Raw genomic sequence first — 23,670 nt, forward strand, 5'->3', positions numbered from 1 at the left:
CTTTTCTTCAACAACAAAGAATCCTGTATTCCTTATCAGGAACTGCTCCAAACCAATTATTAATGACGGGTCTTGTTGCACAGCTGTATTTCCACTGCAGTTGAAAGTCTGGTTGGTCTGCGGAGGAGACTGACTCATTCTCATCCTGAGAAGCTACCCTCCTGTCCTGCCCCAAATCGAAGAGAGTATTTATGGCAGTGTCACCCCAGGCTGACTAGAGCATAGGATTTTTGAAAATACCAGAAGAAACGGTGCCTTCCATGTATGGGTGGCTGATGGTCATATTTATCAACTTTTTACCCAATTAGTCAATCTAAAGAATCTGCATAAAAAAAACCAAAACACTGGGTCCTGATGGGTAAAAATCATAAAAGTTCACAGCTGTTAAAGAGCCTTCAACACAAAGTGTTAGGGATCTTAGATACACAGTGTTGGAGCTGGGAGGGACCTAAGAACGAGGAATATCAGTCCTAGGAGGGCCTCAGAACAGGGAAGGTGGGAGCTGGGAGGGGCCTGAGAACAAGCAGATATTAGAGCTGGGAGGGGCTTGGAACAAGGAATGGCAGAGCTGGGAGGCACCTGAGAACTGGAAATGTTAGAATCTAGAATGCCACAGTTGGAGAAATCCAAAGAAATGGGTGACTAATACAGCTCACAAGGTCAGAACTATAAGGGGTATTATTGCTCCTTCAGGCATACCTTCCTCATCTCTGCTTATCAAATCCTTCTCTTCAAAGGCTTTCCACCTGGCCAAAATCTACCTCTTAGACATGGCTCCTCTTCCTGTGCTCCAGGGTCCATTATTGGACCCAAATTCTTATCCTAACTTACAGGGTTATTCCTGGATCTCTCACATCACATCACACTTATTCGGGTGTATCTCAGTTCTTCCTGCAGAGCAGGGAATGTCATTTTTCCTGTTTGTATTCCTAGTGCCTTTGTATGTAGAAAACTTTAGAATCCACACTTCTGAAGTAGGTGAATTTAATCTAGTCCATTTTACAGATTGAAAAACTGAGCCCAAGAGAGAGAGGGAGCTCCTCAGTCAAGTCAGGACTAGAATTCAGGGTTGCTTCTTTGCTGTTTTCTCCCAAGCTGCATCTAAGGAGGCAGAGGAAAATGAAGAGAAGAAATGAGTATCCTCATAAGTCCTGCTAAACAAACAAACCTGGCCTTCTACTACATTTTAGTAAGAAGGTCTTGATCCTCTCTCTTTTTGGAGGCAACTGGGGCTAAGTGACTTGCCCAGGGTCACACAGCTAGTAAGTGTGAATTTGAACTCAGGTCAGTTGGTAGAGTTAGCTTCTTTCTTCACGTCCAGGCCATTTCACAGTTCATTAGCACCTCTGCCCAGGGGAAGAGTGTTTAAAGAAAACTCTGCCAAGATCTGAGATTATGCATGCCGCTAACTTCCTATAGCTGCTCCACCCAATTATTTCTAATCGTCAGCTATTTACAGTTAAGTGTATGTTTGACACAAGGCTGTGCTGGGCTGTTTGGGCCAGACAGAAGAAGGGGCCTTCCTTCTATTTAGTTGAGAAGGTGACCAACACACAAGTCAAACTTTTAGCTTAAATCCTCCAGGATCTAGAAACACGGGTTCAGAGATTTAGAGGTAGAAGAAAACCCTGAGGACATCAAAATTCAATTCCCTCATTTTACATATGAGGAAACTGAGGAAAGGGAGATTAAGTGACTTATCTTTTTAAAAGGGATATTAACTGAGAAGAGAGAATAAGAATGGCACAGGTATTTCCCTTCCCTCAAGCCTGGAGGGCACCCTTTCCCCAAACCACCTCAGTCCCTTGGGAGAGTGGATTCAAACAAAGTGGTGATATAAAGCATATGCTTTCACCAAGTTCAGTCAATTAGCCAGTCGATCAATAAACATCTATTAAGTACCTACTATTTGCCAGACACTGTGCTAAGTACTGGGTAAATAAAGGAAACACAAAGATAGTCCCTGCTAGCAAGGAGTTCACAATCTAATGAGAGACAACATGCAAACAACTCCGCACAAACAATCTATAGACAATAAACTGGAGATAATCAGCAGAGGAAAGACTTTAAAACTAAGTTCAGTCAAGTGACTTGTCCAGGGTCATACTCTGTGTTAGTGGCAGGTCAGCACTAGAACCCAGGTCAACTCCCAAAGCCAAGTTTTTTTTTTTCCAAAGTTTTTTTCCCATCACTGTTAAGTTCTAGTTCATTTAAATTCAATAGAGTAGAATCGAGACTCCAGCCTTAGTTTTCTGAATGATCCTGCAGAAGGAGGGCTAGAACTGACTCGGTGTCAATATTGACTGGCTGCGTGTTCTTAGGCGGGTCATGTAACCTCTTGGGGCCTCAGTTTCCTTATCTGTAAAATGAGAAGATTGGACAAAATGCCCTCTCAGGTCTCTAAAATCCCAATCAACAAGCATTAATTAAGAAACTGGTATATGGCAGACGTCGATATGCCCCCTACCATTTTTTTCCACTCCCGGAAGGTGTTGAGCTTAGGGAACTATGTTTTTAGGGTTGCGCTGGACCCCAAAATACCAACACACTGGGTCCTACTCAAATGAATTTGACTCAAGCCTTCTCACAGCCAGAGAGAAAAACAAAGTTTATTACAGATTCACCATGATGGGTTGTGTTAAGAAATCTCACCCTTCGTGAGGCTCCTTTTTTTCATAAGCTGAGGACCATGGAATCCCAGCACCTTCATGGAGGCAAGATGAAACTTAGATACACAAAGACTGTGGGAGGGATCTAGGGTGGTCCTAGGGTGATGGGAGGAGGGGTTAGGGAGGGTCTTGAGGAGGAGTCTAAGGAGGAGCTTGATGGGACTGTGGTAACTAGAAGTCAGACTTCAGGAATGGAATCAACGGTGGGAAGTAGCTGAAGGCTACCTGGAGATAACAGGCTAGTTTAAGGGTAACAGATTTGGGCATAGACACTTTGATAGGATCAAGGGTGGAAGCTAGCCTGACAATGGAGGGCTAGGCTAGGCTAAGAGTAACCTAGCCTAGAGATTTGGGCCTAGCAATAACGAAAGGCTTATGGCCTCAGGCAAATGCCTCATCTAGTGGGACGATTCAAGGGGAGTTCAAGTGGGCTCCCACAATCTAAATCCCATCATTGGGGTGGCACTGAATAAGGTGCCTGCGTGGCTATAAACACAGAGCTGTAAAACGCATATGAAGTACTTGGAAATCTCAGGAAAGGGATTTTCACAGAAAAATTCCTCAGAGTTGGAGACAAAGAAAGCACTTCGGGAGAAGAGCTAATCTTACAAGTGCTCCCTCCACACCTGGAGGGAAGAGTCCTGGGCTGCTGCCCAGGTTAGCTCTGAGAAGCTCTTCAAATCTGCTCTGATGATTGTCTGGAAGGAGCATTATGGGGAATGGCCACTCTATTCAGGGCAAGGACTTAGTATGGCCCCTCTTTTTGTGGTTATTAAAGGCTAAGCCTAGCTGAGGAAGTTGATCTTTTGGCTTCTTTCAGTTTGCTTTTCCCTCAGTCAACATTTCCTCTAAGTTTCTAGGGAAGAGAAATGGGAAGTGGGAGCGGTTCCTTCCTAGGCTGCAGTGGAATCTCTGGCTCTCTCCAAAGCACAGCTCTGCTACCTCTTGCCACCCAGTCTATTTTCTGGCTAAAGAACCTTCTCCTGCTTCCAGGCCATTCAAGCAGCATTTCTAATGAGCCACTAGGTGCCAACCAAAGGCCTTAGTCAGTGCAAAGGGGGCTGATGCTGATGTGACAAAGAACTGGATTCAAGTCATGCTTCTGACTCATCTTGGCTTCCAGACGCCGGGCAAGTCTCTTCACCCCTTGGTGCCTTGGGCACCTCTCTGACTGTAAATCGAAGAGCAGGTGCTGACCTGTCTTGCAGAGGGGAAATTCCCCATCTAGAACTGTTAAATGGTGTAGTCGTTATTCAATCATTTCAGTCCTGTCTGACTCTCCCTGACCCCATTTGGGATTTTCTTGGCAGAGATACTGGAATGGTTTGCCCATTTCCTTCTCCAGCTCATTATCCAGACGAGGAAACTGAGGCAAACAGGGTGAAGTCATTTGCTCAGGGTCACATTACTAGTAAGTGTCTGAGCATGGATTTGAACTCAGGAAGATGAGATTTCTCTTGCTTAAGATTAGACTATTATGTATATTGCAGAGGCAGTTGGTGGCTCAGTGGTAACTCAGTGGCTGAGTTACTGGAGTTAGAAAAATCTAACTTCAAATGGACCCTGGGCAAGTCACAACCTCCCTCTGACTCAATTTCTCCATGTGTAAAATTACAACAATCAGGATTGCTTCGAGGCTTAAATGAGATAATATTTGTAAAGTGCTTAGAAACGTTTATCTCCGCCCCCCCACCCCCACCCCACCAAGTCTACTGGTTGGACTACCGGCCAAATAGAACGTAAGCTCTTTGAGGGCACAGACTTTTTAGTTCTGCCTTTGCATCCCTAGCACCGAGTACCTGGCACACAGTAGACACTTAATAAATGCTTGCTGGATTGAACTGAGGTGAGGATATTCGCAGTATTATGAGGTGAGAGTACTGGCAGTATTATGATTGGACTCCGGATAGGAAAGAGGAATCACTGAATGTCAGAATCAAGAAACCTTGGGGGTCCATCTAGTCCAAACCCTCCCATTTTAGAGATACAGAAAACAAGGCAGAAATAGCTGAATGATTTAGAATCATAGGTCTAGAGCTAGAAGGACTTCAAGGGGCCATCCAGTCTGGCTGCTCATTTTACAGAGGAAGAACTCGAGGCCCAGGCAGGTAAGTGACTTGCCCAAGGTCACACTGCTGGCATATAATCTAGGTCTCCAGTGCTCTTTCCATTCTGAGGTGTGTATGAGGAGGCCGCAATACTTCACCAATGAAGACGGGCAAGAGAATCTGCATTAAAGAATGTAGGCAGGGAAATGTGGAACTAAAAAAGAAGATGGACCCATGACTCTCAGAGAGAGTGATAACCAATGGACGGCGAGTGTGTGCCACAAGGATAACCAAAATGTCAGGAGCAGCTGCTCTCAAAATGTGGTCCAGAGGACCCTTAGGTCCTCAAGGTCAGAACTATTGTCATCATAATATTAAGGTTTCCATTTCTAAACAGTAAATATCAATTGATAAATATCCATTTTTTAAAAAGCTCTTTGGAGTCTTCCAACTTTTTCAGAGTTTAAAGGAGCCCTGAGACTAATAACTTTGAGAAGTGCCAGAGGTCCCAGCATTGGCTGGATCCTCTCTGGAGGAATTCAGACAATTGGTTCAGTTCTACAGGATGACAGGGCATAACACAGGCTTGGATTCTGCCTCTTGGGGAGCCTACTGCACAGGGGTGAGATCACAGAGGCTTCCAAGCATCTGGGAACTTGAGGGCAAAGATCAACTCAGTCACCTTTGGGCACCTCACGCCTCTACCCCCTGGTCCAGCGTGTTCCACACTTTCAGGTTTAGGAACTGGAAGGGGCCTAGATCACCTAGATTAGCATCCCCTCATTTTACAGAGGAGGAAACTGAGGCCCGGAAGTATCTTGTTCAAGGTCGCATGGGTACTAGATGGCAGAGCGAAGATTCAGGAGACTCCCTGTTCAGCTGTGTTTTTGCTTAGGTGCTGCGTGTTTGTTGAATGGGCTACAGTTTCAGGATAGGGCCCAGCCCTAGTATATGATCAAACCGAACCTCCATTCCCCCAAAGGATGGTGTTCCTCCTTCCCCCACCCCCCCCCCCCCCACAAGTAGATTAAACCCCGGGGTTTGGGGCAGCCGGGGGGGGGGGGGGGCGATGAAGCGAGGAGCTGACGTCACCTGCTGCCCAGCCTCCTGCCCACTGCGGGCACGCGCCCTCCTTTGGGCGCTTGGACCGAGCCTGGGGCGGGGGCAGCAGCGAGAGCCCCCTGCTGTCCCCAGCTCCCCCCCCCTACCCTCGGCCGCAGCGTGGCACAGAGGTGACCAGACCTGGGGGCCTCCACGTCCGGGTCGGATATCCTTCCTCCTCCCCCTTCGACTTCTCCTACTCCTCCTCCCCTTCTCCTCCTCCTCCTCTTCTTCCTTCCTCCCATCCCGGCCGGCGGAGCCCCAGAGGCATAGGCGCAGGCACGCACGCGCGGGCACATTGACCCCGGCACCTACACGAACGCGCGCGGCGCGCGCCCCTTCCCCGGCTCGCACGCGGGCGGGTGTGTGAGTGTGAGTGTGAGTGTGTGTGAGGAGTGTGTGTGTGTGAGAAAGAGAGAGAGAGTGTGTGTGAGTGTGCCCGCGCGCTGCGCACCTCGGCGCAGCGCTCGGGGCCGGACTGGGCCGGCCGGGCCGGGGACAGCGAGGATGGAAGGAGGTGCGTACGGAGCTGGCAAGGCTGGAGGCGCCTTCGACCTCCAGACCTTCATCCGGCAGCCCCACACGGTGCTGCGCCTGGTGTCCTGGGTAAGGCCTGGGAGCACGGGGCCAGGGCTGGGCGGGGCTGGGAAGTGGCAGCGGTGGTAGGTGCTACAGGGGGCTTGAGATGCGCCAGCACGCCCCCCAGGCTCGAAGGGTGGGTGCGCAGGGGCCGAAGTGGGGGAGGGAACTCCCGGGGTGCCAGGAGCGTGGTCCAAAGCCCCGGGGAGCAAGGAGTGGGGTGGGCTTCGCTTCCTCTGTGCTCAGCGCGCCCCTTAGTGGACCCCTTCTCCATTTCCCGGGCCTGAGGATCTGAGGTCTTGAGAGTGCAACCAAGGCTGGACAGCGGCCGAGGAGGAGGCAGGCCAGAGGCGGTCTCCCCACCTTGACCTCAAGTATCAGGCACTCAAAACAGAGTGCCCCGGAGCCTGGCGCTCGGGTGGCGCCTTCGCTTTCCCCAGTGGTGGCGATGATGGTAGCTGGGAGTAAACAACTTCGGGCTGGCACTGGGAAGGGTCTGGTTCCTGTAGGGAGAGTGGAGGAGAACGAAGTGTGAGGGGGAAATGGTTAATTGAGGAGAAACCAAAGTGGGGAGATTTGGAAGAAGACGAGGGCCCTCTGTAGCTGGAGCGATTGGGGAGGGGGGACCTCCCTCCTCCCAGTGCTAAAGACAGAGTGGCACAGAGGCTGGTGGAGGGCAAGACCGCACCAGCCATAGGCTGAGCTGTGTGAGGTTGTGTTTGTACCAGAAGGTCACCGGCATTAAGGGAACGTGAGCGCCCTGCAGGTGCACGGAGAGATTGAGGTTGCAGCCCGGAGCGGGACCAAGAGAGGACCAGCTTGGCGGAAGGGAGAGCCCAGCTCGGGAGGAGGTGTACCAGAAGCCCTTACCGAGGCACCCCTCCTCCCCTGGCCTCCCAGCAGGGTCTTCTGGGCAAAAATCAGAGGGAATGAAGAGTGGATGGATCCAACTGGATTGGTCAGCCTGTTGCTTGGACAGCTGAGAAGCCCAAAGGGCTTCTTGGACCTAAATGGGCCTCATTCCTGGTAAGGGAGGGAGGAGAGAACCCAGGGCTCTAGGCAGACGTAAGCAGAAACCTTTGAGCCCGCCTGCGGGCCTGGGTGGGGAGCTGGGGTGTGGGGCTAGGGCTAGGTTGGGTTAAGCCGAGGCAGGCTTGGCCGCAATGCTGAACTGAACTGAGCTGTACTGCGCTGCCGTACCTGCTGGGGAGCTGCCGGGCTCGGATAGCGAGCAGGCTCCGTGGTTGGCTGGGAAGTGAAGGAGGTTCTGACCCCCCTCCCCTGCCCTTCCTTCCCACTCTTAAGACCCCTACCAGTGGCTGGGCCTGAGGTTTGTGCGGGAGCCATCATGCCTCACTGACCAAGCAGGGTTTCAGTGGACAGGATTGGCATTTACACTCAGCAGACCTTTATTATGCCTCACTCACTCAGGCCCTGGAAGGGGGGGGGGGGGGCAAGAAGAGGAGGAAAAGACAGGTCCCCACTCTCCTTTCTGTTGCATTTTGCCCGGTTTGGAGTTTACTGTTTTGCCAATCACTGGGCCGTTGTGAACAGGCTAAAAGGATGCTCACATTTGGCTCTGGCTGCTGAACAGGCAGCAGCTTCCCCCTTCCCTGTTCCTCTTGGGGGCATTAAAAGCCTGTCTTTGTGGCAATAAAGTGACTCTTTTCTAAGTCTGATGAAGCACTGTGGTCCTGGCGCATCGGGTCATTCTAACCCTGGGAAGCCTCCCTGCAAGTTGACCTGCTGGGTAGAAGGTGAGGGAGTGGAGAGCAGAGATGAAGGAGGCTTTCTGGCCCCTTCTCTTAGCAAAGCTCCATGCTGAAGCCCCTGGAGGGAAAGAAGGGGGAGCCTAAATCTAGAGCCCAGAAGGAGGCATGGTGAGCTACCTCCACGAGACTCTTAGCAACATAGAATGTCAGAGCCAGGTGAGTCAGCAAAGGGCAGCTACTCCACCCCCTTCCCCCATTTTAAAGATGAGGAAATACAATCTTGATAGGGCCCAAAGGCTCCCTTAAAGGGTTTACTGGAGAGAGGAGATTGAAACTTTTGCTTTGATGAGATTTGGGGATCTTCTGTGAATGTAAGTGATCTGTGCAATCTCTGTTCCATTAGGAACACATTCTTGTTTCCAGCCACTCTAACTTTGTTCAGTTGTGTGCAACTCTCCATGCTCCCATTTGAGGTTTTCTCTGGCAGAGATACTGGAGTGGTTTGCCATTTCTTCTTCCAGGTCATTTTACAGATGGGAAAACTGAGGCAAATAGGGTGTTAAGTGACTTGCCCAGGGTCACACAGCTTAGTAAGTGTCTGAAATGGGATATGAACTCTGGTCCTTCTAACTTCAGTCCTGCAGTCTATCCACTGTGCCACCTAGCTGCCCCAATTCAGCACAATTCATGGAACAAGTATTAAGCATCTACTATGTTAGAAGTCCTATGCGAGATGCCTGAGAGTGATAAAAAGGAGACAGTCTCTACCCTAATTAAAATCTAGAAGAAGATATTAATCATGGCCATAAAGAACCAATATAGAAAGCAGAGTGTGGCAAGCCGGGTTTGATCTAAGGATGGGGCTGAAGTGAATGTCATGGTAAAAGAAAAGGCATCAACTTAAAAAGAAAAAAAAATACAAATGAAAGTTGTGGATATGTTCTGGCTGTGGCAGAAGGGAGTGAAATACTGGCTTTGGAGACAGGGGCCCAGGCTTTGAATTCCACCTCTAATATTCCCTGAGTGACCTGGGACAAGTCAACTCTTGCATCCGGGGCTTCATAAAAGCATTGGAATTGGTGGTCAGCATCCCTTCTAGGACATCAGGACCCCCAGCAGAAAGGGGACCAAGCCCTGACCGAGTCCCTGAAGCAAGCTTGTTGCCCCTGGAGGCTGGCATCGAATCCATCCATCAACAGTCCCCAAGAATTTATTAAGCACCAGGACAATAATGAAGATCTATTCACTTATTGAGCACCTACTCTGCAGGCCCTAATCCTAGGCACTGTGGGAGATCCAAAGGAGAGCATCAGTTGGAACTAGTCCTCAAAGCCCTTACAGTCTAGGATCAGAGGTGATAATAATGCTAGCTCCCATTCCTATGGCTTTTTCTATGTGAGCCTTAGTTCAGTCCGTGACTAGCCAGGTTTATCTCAAAGCTGCCAACTTCTAATGCGGCATCGACTCTATAAATAATAAAAGCGTCAGTCAGACAATGCTGCTCCTGGTTCAGTGTTTTCCATTTTGGCCGTCAGATGCTCCTTCCAGGGATGGTGGCATCTTCAGGTTGGGAGAACAGGCAAGGACCCAGGAGATCTGGGATTTCCTTTCATTCTAGGGAGACATCACGGCCATTTGGCTGCACACCCCAGGGAGGTAGAGCCAGATCATTCAGAACCACAAGCCCCCAGCCATCACAGCCAGAGTCAACTTTCTCCAGCAGGAATTCCTCAACCTCCTTCCTGGGCCTCAGATGGTTCATAGAAAAAGTGGTATTCCTAGTCATTCATTCAATACATTAAACAAACATTTGCAGAGGGCCTGAAATGGAGGCCTGACCCTGCTCAAGAAATCTGAGTGGCTCACTATTGCCTCCAGGATAAAACCCAAATTCCTCTTTGTTTTTTGCCGCCCTTCACAGTGTCTGGCTATGACTCTCTTTCCAGATTGGTTTCACATAACTCCCCCTCGTTTGCTCTAAATTCCTGCCAAACTGGCCACTGCTTTCTCTCCCTCCTGGTGTTTTTGCAATGCCAGTCTCCATGCCTGGAATGCCCTCCCTCCTCACTGGCATATTCGCTCAAGTGCTACCTGCTACAGGAACTTCCCCCCAACTTAGTGCTCGGCGGGCCTGGAGTTACTGTGTAATTTAAGCAATTAATCAACAAGCATTTATTAAAGCTTGTTATGTGCCAGGCAGTGTGCTAGGTGCTGGTGGGGGTGGGGGGCAGGGGGGAGAGTGGGAAGAGAAAGGAAGAGAATAGACAGACAGAGAGGAGTGAGAGAGTAGTGATGCAGACAAACATACAGAGAGACAGAGGAAGGAAAGGGAAGAGAAGAGAGACACAGAGAGAGAGACAGACAGACAGAGACAGAGGAAGAGATGGAAGGAGAGGGAGAGAAGGGAAGAGAAGAGGGAGACAGAGAGACAGAAGAGAGAGAGAAACATACAGAGAGACAGAGAAAGAGAAGAGAGAGACAGAGAGCGGGAGAGAGAGAGAGAGGTGTTTCCTCCTTTGCAAAACGAGAGGCTTGGAGGAGCCACTTTCCAAGGTTCCTAAATCTCTGAAGGGCTGTCAAGTGGAAGAGGGATTAGTCTCATTCTGTTTGACCCCCATTGGGCAGAAGTGGGTAGGAGCAGTGGGGGAAGGGTGGGGTTGAAGAGTGGCAGATTTCAGCCTGATGTCAAGAAAAACCTCCCAACCTTCTTCCCCTGCAAAGTGAAAGTGAGGTGTCTCACAATGGGGACTTCTCTTGGCCCCAGGCTTTCAGGAGAAGCAGGACGGTTTGTCAGGAGGTGGCTGACCTGAAGAGCCTACTAGCTCTGAGGCTCAGGGATGCCCGCTGGTTTTCTGTTGGCCACCAACGTTCCTGGCCTTGGTGGAAGGTGGAACCTTTGGGGAAATGTCCCAAGTATCTGGAGCCAGCTTCAGCTGCTGGGGGTCCTCATCTGGCTGCTATCTAAACCTATCCCTTGTAGAAAAGGGCTTCTACTCTCCTCACATGGTCCTGACCGTGCCAGACCCAGAAGGGCCGAGGTTTGATGCACGGAGCCCCAGATGTGGCTATCGAGGCCTGGGTTTGAACCTTGTTCTGCTTCTTCCTTGTGAGATCAGGGACATGCCTGCTCCTCTTTCTGGGCCCCCATCCTCCTCCGTAAAATGAGGAGGTTGGCCTGATGCCTCTGAGCTCCCTTCTTGGTCTCTAATCTGGGCTATATGGCTCTTACATGGTCTCAAAATGGTCAAATCACAGAATTTCTGAGCTAGAAAGGACCTTGGGGCCTCAATTCACCAACAAGCATTTTATTGATCAAAAGCAAACTAGCTTCTGCTCTCATGGAGGTTACATTCTATCTGAGGACACAATATATCCTCATACACGTTTATGTAAAATCCAAATATACAAAATACATGCCAAGTAAATGTGGTTTGAGCATCTAGCCTAGCCTTTGCCTGAGCAGAAATCCCCTCTACCAGACCTGTGACAAGTGGCTTCAAGCCTCTGTTTCCCCTACCAGTCCATCCTCTCCCTGCTCCATCCCGATCCCTTCCCTCCCCAAGCCCCAGCCAATTCTGCAGCCTGCCTGCTCAGCTATGCTGTGTCCTGGCCCCAAATGCAACCCCTCGCTCCCTAGGTGACAAATAAAAACCTCCTGACAATCACTCTGGGGTGTGACCATTGGGCAACCCACATCTCTCCTTCCCTGTCCTGTCAGGAGGAGGCAAAAAACTGCCCCCATGATGTTCACGTCATAGCAATTGGAGCTGAAATGGACTTACAGATCAGGCAATCCCCTCATTTTACAGAAGAAACAGGCCTGGTGAGGAGCAGTGATATCCCCAAAGTTGCCATAGGAAGTGTTCCAATGCTGCCAGTTTGAAGATAAAGCAGGAGGAACATTCCCCCTTCCATGGTTAAGTTTACCTGGGGTACTGTGGCATATGGCAAAGACCATTGACCTTGGGGTTATAGGATCACAGGCTCAGGGCTGGAGAGGACCCTGGGTTGGCAGCCTCTCTCAATACCCTCATTTTAGAGATGACTCCAGCTGCTTCCTAGCTGGCCAACTCAATTAAAGCCTCTTGGCCTCAGCTTCCTTCTGATAATAGCGCCTCCCTCCTAGGGTTATGAGGATCCAAGACTAGGATATCGATAAGTCTGCTGCAGTCTTAGGGGGCCGCAGAAATGCCAGCTATTATTATCAAGAAAGAAGCACTGAGGAAGGAGAAGGGAAATCGCACAAGGGATTTGAACCCAGGTCCTTGATACCAAATTCAGTACACCTCCTTAGGTCTGGTTCTTGCTCCTGGTACTCTCTCAGCCCCTTGGGAGACCTTGGGCAAAGCGCCCCTTCTCTCTGAGTCTTGGTTTTTTTGTCTGTAAAGTGGGGGTGATATCTCACCCTTAGGATTGTTGTGATGGTTAAAGATGATGTGTGTAAAGCACTTTGTAAGCTTCAGATGCTGGGAGGATGGGTTCTCCTCCTTGTTGGTCTTACTGAGCTGCCCCCAAAGATGGAGAAACCCTACCCAAGGGGCTAACTGATCAGGGGGAGGAGCTTGCCTCTGAGAGTCTTGTGCAACGTGCTTCTGGATGGGCCAGGAGATCAGATCCGAGTGTCAGTGGGAGCAGAGAGCATTCTCTGCTCCTGGGGGCTGGAGATGGGTCTGAGCCTGGCCTAGAAGGCAGGAGAAGGGGGCTTTAGAGAAACAGGAGGCCTAAGGAAACAGATTTCCTGCCAAGGCTATTTTTCCTCCCCTGGGAAGCAAGAAATTGCCAAGAGCCTAGCTCTAGGGGTTCATCATGTGGTCCTCAAGAGGCCCCCGGGGGCCAATGAGTGTTGGCTGAAGAAGTCTTGTCTCACATGACCCCCAGGAGACCAGTACCCTGGCTGGGGGTGGGGGAGGGGAAACCTAGCTCCGGCAGCCAAGGAAGGATCATGGGATTTCAGAGCTGCTGGAGCCCTGGAAAGTAATCTAGTGAAACCCTCTTGTTTTACTGATAAGGGAAGAGGCCCAGAATGCACCTCAGATCAGATTTAGAGCTGAAAGGGGACCTTAGAAATCAGGGGTCCCCCCTCGTAATCGCTGGTCCCCAGAGCTCTCAGGGGACTGTATATAGATTTCAGGGAGTCCACTCCTGTTTTAGTGAAACTGAGCATTTCCTTCAATTATTTTAAAAAACGTGGTTCTGAGAAGGGGTTCATCAAGTTCACCAGACTGCCAGCCCGAGGGGTCCAGGACACAAACAAGGCAAAGAACCAGCGCCCCACCCCCACCCCATTTAATAAATAGGGAAACTGAGACCCAGAGCAGTGAACTCCCTGAGCATTGGCTGGGGTCCAACTCTGGTCTTCTGACACCCAAGCCAGGGCTCCTTCTATCACTCTCTGCCTCTCTCCACCATCTCTGCCCTCACACCGGTTCTGCTTGACCCCAAAGCACAGAGCTAGGTCGATTGGGGGGGATTTACAGTAAAGCTCAATATAATGATATCAGCTCAAGTTTAAACTCTACAAACCTTTTTATTCACCGCAATCCTATAAAGTAGGCAGAGCAAATGTTACCATTCCCATTTTCAGATATGGAGACTGAGGCACAGAGCAGTTAAGCAGCTTGCCCACAGTCATCAACAGCATTAGAGCTGGGACTTGACCTCCTGTTTCTAAGACCAAGACCTGGGCATGTGCCACTAACTGGTAACAAAACTGGCCCAAGCAGGGGAAGCATCTGGTGACCATGTTCACAGAGTATGGATTGGGAGCTGGAAAGGACCTTAGAGGGCATCGACTCACGCACAGCCCTCCCTGTTTTACCCGTGGAGAAGCTGAGGCTCAGAGAGCTGAGTGACTTATCCAAGGTTACACAAGGAACAAGTGGCAGTGTCAGAATTCGAATTCGGGCCTCCTGACTCCGAATCCAGCCTTCATTCCCTATGGTACTGATGAGGGTTTGGGGTGAGAGGTGCTCGACACCCCAAAGTAGCGACAGGCCGGGTCCTGCCGAAAGAATTCGACTCAAGCTTTCTCAGCCAAGGGAAAGGATAAAGTTTATTAAGAGCTAGCCAAATAAGCCTGCCCCGAGAGATCCCACCCCTTGCGACGCCTGTAAGGAAAAAGGGCCAGACCCATCTGAGCTAGATTGGTTCTGACCAACCTCATGGAGGCAAGATGGAGATTATATACACAAAGGTTGTGGGAGGGATTGAGGGGTGGTCTGGGGTGATGGACATGACAGACAATAAAGGGCTAGGGTAACAGAGCTAGGGTATAGATATTTTGATCAGGATTAAGGATGGGAAACAGGATTAAGGGTGGGAAACAGCTGGACAATAGAGGACTGGGCAAGGTAGGCATTTGGGCTTAATGGTTATAGCCTCAGGCCAAGGCCAGGTCAAGTGGCAAGATTCAAGGAGAGTTCAAGGGTTCAAGGGGTTCCCAGAGACTGTGCCCTCATCAGTACTATTCAGTGTCGCATCAGATTGATGATGATTTGTGAAGACCAAAGAGGATTTTATATTTGATCCTGGAGGTAACAGGAAGACCTATAGGGTAATGTGACCTCAGATCTAAAGCTAGAAAGGGACCTTGTTCAGTTGTTTGAGTTCAAATCCTCTTGAATCCAGGGCTGGGCTCTCAGCATTGCACCCCCAGTGCCCAAATAGGCCAAATGTGCCAGACCAAGAGCATTTCTATACGTTGTTGGCTGAGGGGGCAGGAGTGTTTGGAGGGAGCTTCAAATGGAGGCTGAGCAGCTATAGAGAGAATTCTTGTTTTAAGTGGGGGATTGGGTTAGGGAATGGGATTTAAGATTAGGAATGTCAGAGCTGGGAGGGAGCTGAGAACAGGGAATGTCAGAGCTGGGAGGGAGCTGAGAACAGGGAATGTCAGAGCTGGGAGGGAGTTGAGAACAGGGAATGTCAGAGCTGGGAGGGAGCTTAGAACAGGGAATGTCGGAGCTGGGAGGGAGCTGAGAACAGGGAATGTCGGAGCTGGGAGGGAGCTGAGAACGGGATGTCAGAGCTGGGAGGAGCCTTGGAGAGGAGGAAGGGGAGGCCATCTGAGGCCTGATTGGCCCTAGGTCATTCTGCCTCCCAACCCCAGGTCCTCTCTGCTTCCTGGCTCTCTGCCTTTGAGGTCTCTCCCAGCTCTGGATTCTGAGTCTTCAGTTTCCTGTGTTTTTCTGAGCTCCAGGTGTCAGACAGAGTTAATTTTAAAATGATGCCACATAGCTTGTTTTTCATTCTTAGAAGAGGGAAGAAGTGATCTGTGAACTGTTGTGTGTGAAAGGGGAGAAGGAGAGGCTTGGCTTCTTGTGTCTGTGCAGTGGTCCTGTGACAGGCACCAGAACTGCTCAGGGGCTCTAGGAAGCTCTTCAGGCCAGGCGAAGGAAGCTGACGATCCTACCCTGGCAATGAGATCCCTGATCTGGTGGTGAGATCACAGGGCCTTATGCGGGGCCTCCCCACCCCAATCTGCTCCTCTCGCTTTCTGTCCACTCTCTGCCCCTTTGGGGATGTGCCAGCCTGCCAGCCCCCACCTTCTATATGCAAGCCTTGAATGTCATTGATTTCCTCATGGAGCCATGGGCTGCTCTGCCTGTCAACTCCTATCCAGCTCGTTCCTTTCATTTCCTGCCCTGCCCTACCCTGCCCTCTCATCTCCCTCCCCCTCCCCAATCCCATCTGGCCAGAAGGGATCCAGCAGAGTCAGTGTGTGTTCCCTAAGCCCCTACCCCACGCCCAGCCCTGGCCGTGGGAGGAGACAGAGGCATCTAGACACGGTCCCTGCTGTCAGAGGGTCTATAGTCCATCTGGGGAGACAGAATATAAATGCAGAAATGTTAGACGACAGTGTGAGATCAGCCTCGCATGATGAGAAGACCTACTGGCTCCCAGAGGCCTTGGTTGTAATGCCTGCTCATCCGTAAATGCTCCGTGTGACCCTGAATGTGTCATTGTCCCTCTGGGACAAACTGTCTTTACCTGTGCAGACAGAAGATTGGATGTGTGACTTCTAAGACTCCAGCCAGCTTTCACTGATTCTAGTGGCTCAGAAATGAATTACTGAAGTGTATGTGTGTGTATACACACATATATATCCTTCTATATGTTTTCGTCCATATCTGTATGAATGAATATATCTATACATACACGTTTCTCTTCCTCTGCAGAAATGTAAGTTCCTTGAGGAACCTGTCCACTTTTGTCTGGCACTTAATACATTCAGTCGACAAGCATTTATTAAGTACCTACTGTGTGCCAAGTGCTACGGATATACAGAAAGGCAAAAGTTGGCTTTGCTTTGAAGGAGGTCACGTTCTGATGGGAGAGACAAGATGCAAAGAACTCTGTCAAACAAATTTTGACTGGATAAATCACCTCTGTCTAGGAGAGGAAGGACTTTGTGGGATCAGAAAAGGGGATCAGAAAAGGCTTTTGTAGAGGGGATGATTTCTGGCCAAGTAAGCCAGAAGGCAGAGCTGAGGAAGGAGGGAATTCTAGGCATGGGGGACAGCCAGGGCAAATGCCTGGAGGTTGGAGGTGGAGGGTCTTGTTCAAGGAAGATCCAGGAGGCCAGTGTTACTGGGTCAAATAGCCTGTGTTGGGGAGTAAGGTATAAGAAGCCTGGGAAGTTAGGAGGGGACCAGGTGAAGGAGGGCTTCAAAAGCCAAATGGAGCATTGTCCATTTGATTCTGGAGGTGATAGGAAGCCACTGGAGTTTTTTGAATGTGGAGTGGGGTGGATATGGGAAATCTTTTTTTGTCAGCTGATGGGGGTGTGGATGAGGTAGGCAGACCCACCCACTGGTTATTTCAGTAATCCAGGCATGAGGGGATTAGGGCCCTCACCAGGGGGTGGCAGTATCAGAGGAGAGGAGGGGACACATTTGAGAGATGTTACAAAGACAGAATGGACAGGCCTTGGCTACAAGTTGGATCTGTGGGGAGAGAGAGTGAGGAGCCTGGGTGATGGGGGGGGGGGGGTTGATGATGCCCTTGACAGTCATGGGAAAATTAGGAAGAAGAGAAGTCTTGGGGAGGGAAGATAAGGCTTGCTGATTGATCGACCAATAATACAGACAAAGCTTGGGGGTGGGCAGATGAGCAGGGAAATCTGGGTGCAGCTGGGACCCCCAGGGAGTCTTGTTAGTGGTCCCCCCCCGCCCCCCACCAAGAGCCTGCGTGGCAAGCTTGGATTCTATGATGTCTAAGGCCCTTTGGGCTCTGATATTCTCCAGTTCGAAACTGAGACAGGCAGCATGGGGATGGGTCCCAGGAGAGAGGAGAATAGTTTGGGGCTTCAGAATATCTAGGTTGTCATTGATGTGGATCCCACTGCCTTCAGTGTAGGTCCTGACCCCTCCAGCCTTCAGTGGACACTCGTGGCTTGCCATGGACAGACCACCAATTGAGGAAGAACCCCTTGGAACTGAGCTGGTCTAGGCCTCCTAACTCCTTGTGTGTTTAGCCCTTTGCTGGGAGAGATAAAGAGATAAAGAAGGTGGGGAACTTACAGTGTGGTGGGCAAAGATAAGACACCACCTCCTCCCAGAAGCCTTCGCTGAGGCTCCCACCTGAAACACCCTCTTCCCCAGAACAATGATTGTTCATTTGCTGGAGGGATTTATGTAGCTAAGCAGCACTCCCGAAGAGTCTGGCACACAGTAGATGCTTAACAAATGTTTATGGATTGATGTGGGGCTTACCAACCAGCTTCTTTAAAAGGAACACCCTTGCATACAGCTGGTGCTTTAATCCATGTTTGGTGTGAGCGAAATCCTATTATCTCCATCTTACCGGAGGGAGGAGGTGCTGAAAGTCTCCTGGCTCAGAGTCTCCCAGAACTAGACATGAACCCAATGCCTCTGACTCCAGAGTCAGTGTTTTTTCCATTCCATTACAGTTGCTTCCCTCACCTGATCTCAAAGCACATTTTCCTCCCCTTCCTCACACTGTTATCATATTACTGTGACTGCTTTTCTGTGTGTTTGTTTCATCATGCCCTTCTGGATTGTAAGCTCCAAGAGGGCAGGGACTGTGTCTTATTTATCTCTTCCCCAACATCCAGCACATAGTAGGTGTAAATGTTGGTTCAGTGAGTGAGTGAATGAACAAATGAATGAATGAATGAACAAATGGATGAACGAATGAACAAATAAATGAATCAATGAGTGAATGAATGAACGAATGAATGTACAAGCAAAGTCTCAGGAGAGTTCAGAAGGCAGTGACATCAAGTCTGGCTGGAGATGAGGGGTAGAGATGAGGCAGTAGGAAGCAGGGTCAGGAAAGACTTCACAAAAGAGATACCATTTGACTAGAATCTTGAAGAGATGGGCAGGATGCAGCGGAGGGAAGCGGCCTTCTAAGGTTTCAAGGGTGGCATGTGCACAGCCCTAGACACCTGAGTACAAATCCAACTTCTGCTTCTTCCTAGCTGTGTGACTGGGCCTCCCTTTGCTCATCTTTGAAATGGGGCTGATGAAGCGCCTACTTTTCAGGGTGGTTGTGAACTCCAGTGATGCAATGTCTGTAAAAGGCTTTGCAAATCTTAGCTAAACCAGAGCTTAAGGATGAAGGAGGCTGGCCTAGAGTGTCCAGTAGGTAGAGGAGCATTGTTGGATAGATAGGGGAAGATGACCAGGCCCGAGGTCAGCATGTTCTAACGCTGCCAACACCTTCTCTTTGTGCAACAATTCTCTGGACGAGGCCTTGTGGGCCTGGCAGGGCCTTCTGAAAAGATTAGTTACCATCTGGGTGTGATGGGGATGATGGGAATTAGTAGCTGCAGGTGGTGGGTGGGAGCTGGAAAGATTCCTGGTGAAGAAAGTGTCATATTCACAACTTTTGGGAGTATCTAAGCTGCTTGGGGAGTTAACGGAATCATAACTACAGCCGCAGAGGCATGATGAGGGATGCTTCTAATTAGGGAGAGAGGAACTTGGTGAAGCAAGAATAGGAAGTCAGCATCGGGGGGGGGGGGGGGGGCTGCCCTGGAGGACTGGCTTTCCAGCAGAGAGGAACTGATTGGGACCAAGAGACGTCCCTAATTAGGAGAAGCAATGTAATGGAAAGAGCACTAGGTCAGAGACAAAGGCCTGGGTTCAAATTCCAGCCATATCCCTTACTATCTATGGCCTGGGAGGGTCACTTAGCCTCCTCTTGGGGAAAATGCAGGCCTGTGTGAGATCTCAGATCCCTTCCAGCTGGGATGACCTATGACTGGCCGAGAGCTGCCTGACTAGGCCTTGGTCTTGTGGGGAAATGTGGTTGTTCCAGTGCTCAAGAGTTACGGAAACCATGATGGGGAGGGATGATGGAAGGCTGATTGGTCATCTTGGGACCAGCTGAGGAGGACCCTTCACCATTCTCATGGGGGGCAACGGCTACCAGAGCCTCAGAGATGCTCTCAGGAAAGCAAAGGAGCCTCAATGACCTTGGGGAGGGTAGAACATGAAAATACCTTCCCAGGGGCTTAAATAGAGACCCCAAGGAGAGAAGTCAAGGCTGGAGAAAGTCGAGGTAGGCTGCCAAGGTGAGAGGGGGCTAGAGACCGGCCATATTAAGATCAGTAGGAATTTCTGGGCATGTGTGACCTGGAGAGAAGATGTATTTGCAGGGCTAGCACAAGGAAGAGATGGATCAAGGGGGAGAAGTTACAGGAACATGCTGCTAGCGGTTGTTGCTACAGGGGGACAGCCTCTGAGCCCCTCCATGAGCCCAATTCTCAATGGGCATTCTGTAGGCACTGATTGTGACCATTCATGCCCACCCATGCCCTAGAGTAAGAGGAATGTTTACGAGTAGTAATGATAATGTTATCAGGCGATGTCCCCTCAGAGGACAAGACATATCAGGAGACTGGGCTGAAAATCTGGTCTTCACTAGTTTGTGACCTTGGATAAGTCATTTCTCTTTTCTGACCCTCAGTTTTTTCATGGTAGAAATGGACCATAGATCTAGGGCTAGAAGGAGCCACAGAGACCATCTAGTTCAACCCTCTCACTTTACAGAGAAAGAAACTGAGAGGAAAAAGAGATTTGTCCAAGGTCACATTGGAATAAGCGTCAGAGGGTAGGATTTGAATCCAGGTCTTCTGACTTCAGGGCCAGTGTTCTTCTCATCCGGCTCTGCTGCCTCCTCCGGTGGTGGTAATAACACCTGTAACATTAGTGCTGAAGGTCTGTTGTGAGGATCGAGTGAGGAAGTGAGCCTAAAGGCTTGGGAAGGCCTAAGGTGCAGTAACGTAGGTGAGCCAGCCCCCACAGTGACAAGTGCATTTGTCGTTTCCACATACCGTGGCACACATTAATTACCATGGTTGATTCACCTAACAGCCCTGGCATGTAATCATTCTTATTTTACAAACCGGGAAGCCAAGGCTCAGAGAGGTAACTGAGCCAGCAAAGTAGAAGAGGCCTAACCAGAACCCAGGCCTCTTTCCATCCAGCTTCTGCCACTGCCTCTTGCTACACACAGACCCACTCATGTGCCCAGCACAACTGGGTAAGGATTCAGGCCAGGCAGACATCACCGCTTATTTTAAGCCTGGAGTTATCAAATTGGTGGATGGCAAGAGTGGCAGCTGCCATGCGCTTGGGTTTGGGTATGGCCACCTCCCTCCGTGCTCTGCACCAGGGGTTTCAGCCACGTGACTGCTTGGATCCCTTCTCCTTCCCCCACCTCTAACTCCTGGCATGAGTGTGGATGGATGGGACGCTTGGTGAAGATTGTTCCGAAGAATTGCCCTGGGACAAAAAGCAGCCTCTGATCTGGGACTCCAGCTCAAGCTGGAGAATGAGTACCACAGTGGTTCATTTAGCACCATTAGATAATAAACCACAAGCTGGAGGGGACCTCAGAAGCTACCTAGTCCAACCCCTATCAGATAAGGAAACTGAGACCTAGGAAAGGGAAGGGACTTGCCCAAGGTCTCTCTGCATTCGGTGGCAAAATTGGCATTTGAATCCCGGTTGCCTGACTCTGAATATTCTCCTTTGAGGCTCTCTAATCCACTCCTCATTTCACAGATGAAGAAACTGAGACTCAGAGAACGTGACTTGTCTAAGGCCACACAGCTAGTAGGTGTCAGACTTCAGTAAGCATTTGTAAAGCGCCCACTGTGTGCTAGGGACTAGAGATGAAAAGCACATAAGGAGCTTCGATTCTAACCATGTCTCTAACACATCCTTTAGCTCTGATAGCTATTCAGAAGTTACAAAATCATCTCTTTCTATGATACAAAGTATTCCCTTTCATAGACCTGAGTATTTGCCCTCCATGGAATAATTATCACGGCCGGTTTTGAGCTCTGGATAGAAAGCTGGTCTCAGAGCCCAGAAGACCTGGGTTCCCATCTTGTCTGTGCCCTCCTGAGCAAGTCAGTGCCCCAGGCTATTAGTTGAGGGAAAGGTGCCAACCTACATTGGTAGGGAGAGTTCCCTAGACCAGCGAAATCCAAAATCTGATCCCGACCTTAATTCTTAGTTTGGTTTCCTTTCAAGTCCCTGGCCACTTCCCTGCTCCTTTTTTATCTGTTGTTCTGGAATCCAACTGGATCTGACAGTCTTTGGGGCATGTCTATTTGTCTTTGAGAACAGAGCATCAGAAAGCTAGCCTTTGACCTACTTTCCAATATAGTAACTTAAGAGTCCCAATGAGTGACCTTCGTCTCCTACATCTGATTTAAAGAAACCCCTTCAGCTATCTTTATAATGCACTAACTCGCTGTGTGTTGTTGCACAAGTCACCTCACCTCTCTGGTGTCTTAAAATCCATTGTGTTCCTCTTGTGTCAAATGGAGGTCATTAGATCTGAACTGTTTCCTCCCCAGGCCATGGCGAGGTTCCAAGGAATGGGATTGTTCAAACCAGAGTTGTAATGGCTGAGGATGCTGATTCCACTGCCTGCCTGGTCTGGGATCCTGGTGGTGTTTCAGTTCCCCAAAACAGAGCAGGCCGTGCAAGGATCATTGGAAGGCCCTGGGGACATTTAACCTGGGGAGGTCTTAGGGGAGATGAGATCACACTGCCTTCCAGCATATAAAGGACTGGCATGTAGAGGGGCTCTGACTTAGTCTGCTTGGCCAGTGGGGGCAGAGTGGCAGAAGAGGAGATGTATAAAGCCAACTCCTCTAACAATATGGGCTGTCCAGGTGGTGGGGGGGCTACCTCAGGAGGCAGTGGCTCCCCTTATCACTAGAGTGCAGCAGGCAGGCAAACTGTCAGTAAGCTAAGACTGGGCGCACCCAGGTCAGGGAGGGACACTAGGAGGGCCTTTCCAACTTGAGGATTCTTCGATTCTTCTGTAACTTGGTCCAGTTACCTGGCCCTTCTCAGCCTCAGTTTATTCATCTTTAAAATGGGATAATGACACTTGCGCCAATGATCCTATAGGGTGGTTGTGAGGAAAGTGCAAGGGGAGCTATTCTGAAGACTCCTCCTCTTCACACATGTCCCCCCCACCCCAATCCCACCCATCCTCTAGTCAACCCCACCCGCTCCATCATAATCAAAGCCCCACTACTCTGGGACTTTGAAGGTTCACACAGTGCTTTCCTTAAAACAGCCTGGTCAGGGTAGGTAATACAAGGATTATTATCCCCATTTTACAGGTAAGAAAAGTACAGCTCAGACAGAACTGACCTGCCCAAGTTCACATGCCTAGGAGGGCATCAAAACCAGGACTGAAACCCTGAAAGTCTCTGCCTCTGCTGCTGACTCAGATCATAAAGCCTTCTTTGCCTACCTGGATCTCCCCAGGCCAGGGGTGGGAGCCTTAGGCCTCCAGGCCGCAGAACATTTGTTCTGTGAACTCTGCATTCAGTCAAAGGGCCTCCAGGCCACAGGTTCCCCACCCCTGCCCTAGGCTTATCTGGGTCACTCATTCCACATGTCAGTCCCACATAGTAATGCCACATGGAGCCCCAGCCATTCCCACCTCACATCAGTGATCTTTCAAGATAACACAAGTTGATCCCTTGAAATATCCAAAATATGTTTGCCTTTTTTTTCTTTGTTTCTGTTATTCTGGATGGGAATATTTTAAAAACAGGCAATATGCTTCCATGAAATCTGACTGAAGTCTAATGAGGATCACCGAACCCTCCCAGCCCTGACGCTGCATGTGGCGAGGCCCCTCCTGGCTCGGCCGTTCTCTGGCTCCTGAGCATCTCTTAGACATGTCCCCTTCCCTCCACTCAGAGCCGCCACCTTGGACCAGGCTCTCATCAGCTCTCACCTGGACTGTTCTAGTGGGCTCCTGGCTCATCTCCTCAAGTCAAGTGTCTCTTCTCTCCACTCCATCCCCCATGCAGCCCCCAGAGCACAGCTCTGACCATGCTACCCTCTTTCTCAGGAAGTTCCAGCAGCTCTCTGTCATCTCCAGGATCAAATCTAACCTCTCAGATTCAAAGGGTTTCACAGTCTGGTCCCTTCCTACCTTCCCTGTCTCTTCATACACTCATGCCCTCTGTACTCTCTAAGGCCCAGCTCCCCTGGCCTCCCAGATCTTCCTCACACACAGCCTTCCATCTCCCTTAGCAATCTTCCCCATGCC

At 50.0% G+C, this 23,670-nt stretch overlaps 1 protein-coding gene across 2 annotated transcripts in view; it reads left to right on the forward strand.

Annotated features, from left to right (window-relative positions):
- The first annotated feature begins 6,053 nt into the window (after positions 1–6,053).
- Positions 6,054–23,670, forward strand: part of SYNGR1 (synaptogyrin 1) — a 31,059-nt gene continuing 13,442 nt past the window's right edge. Inside the window, exon 1 of one of the 2 annotated variants that reach the window (XM_036758994.1) lies at positions 6,054–6,424. In XM_036758994.1, coding sequence (XP_036614889.1) covers positions 6,326–6,424 — 99 coding nt within the window. In that variant the 5' untranslated portion in view covers positions 6,054–6,325. The remainder of the gene's footprint in view (positions 6,425–23,670) is intronic. The other variant, XM_036758995.1, reaches the window with a different exon arrangement.

The sequence above is a fragment of the Trichosurus vulpecula genome, chromosome 5 (assembly GCF_011100635.1).
Source record: "Trichosurus vulpecula isolate mTriVul1 chromosome 5, mTriVul1.pri, whole genome shotgun sequence".
Lineage (NCBI taxonomy): Eukaryota > Metazoa > Chordata > Mammalia > Diprotodontia > Phalangeridae > Trichosurus > Trichosurus vulpecula.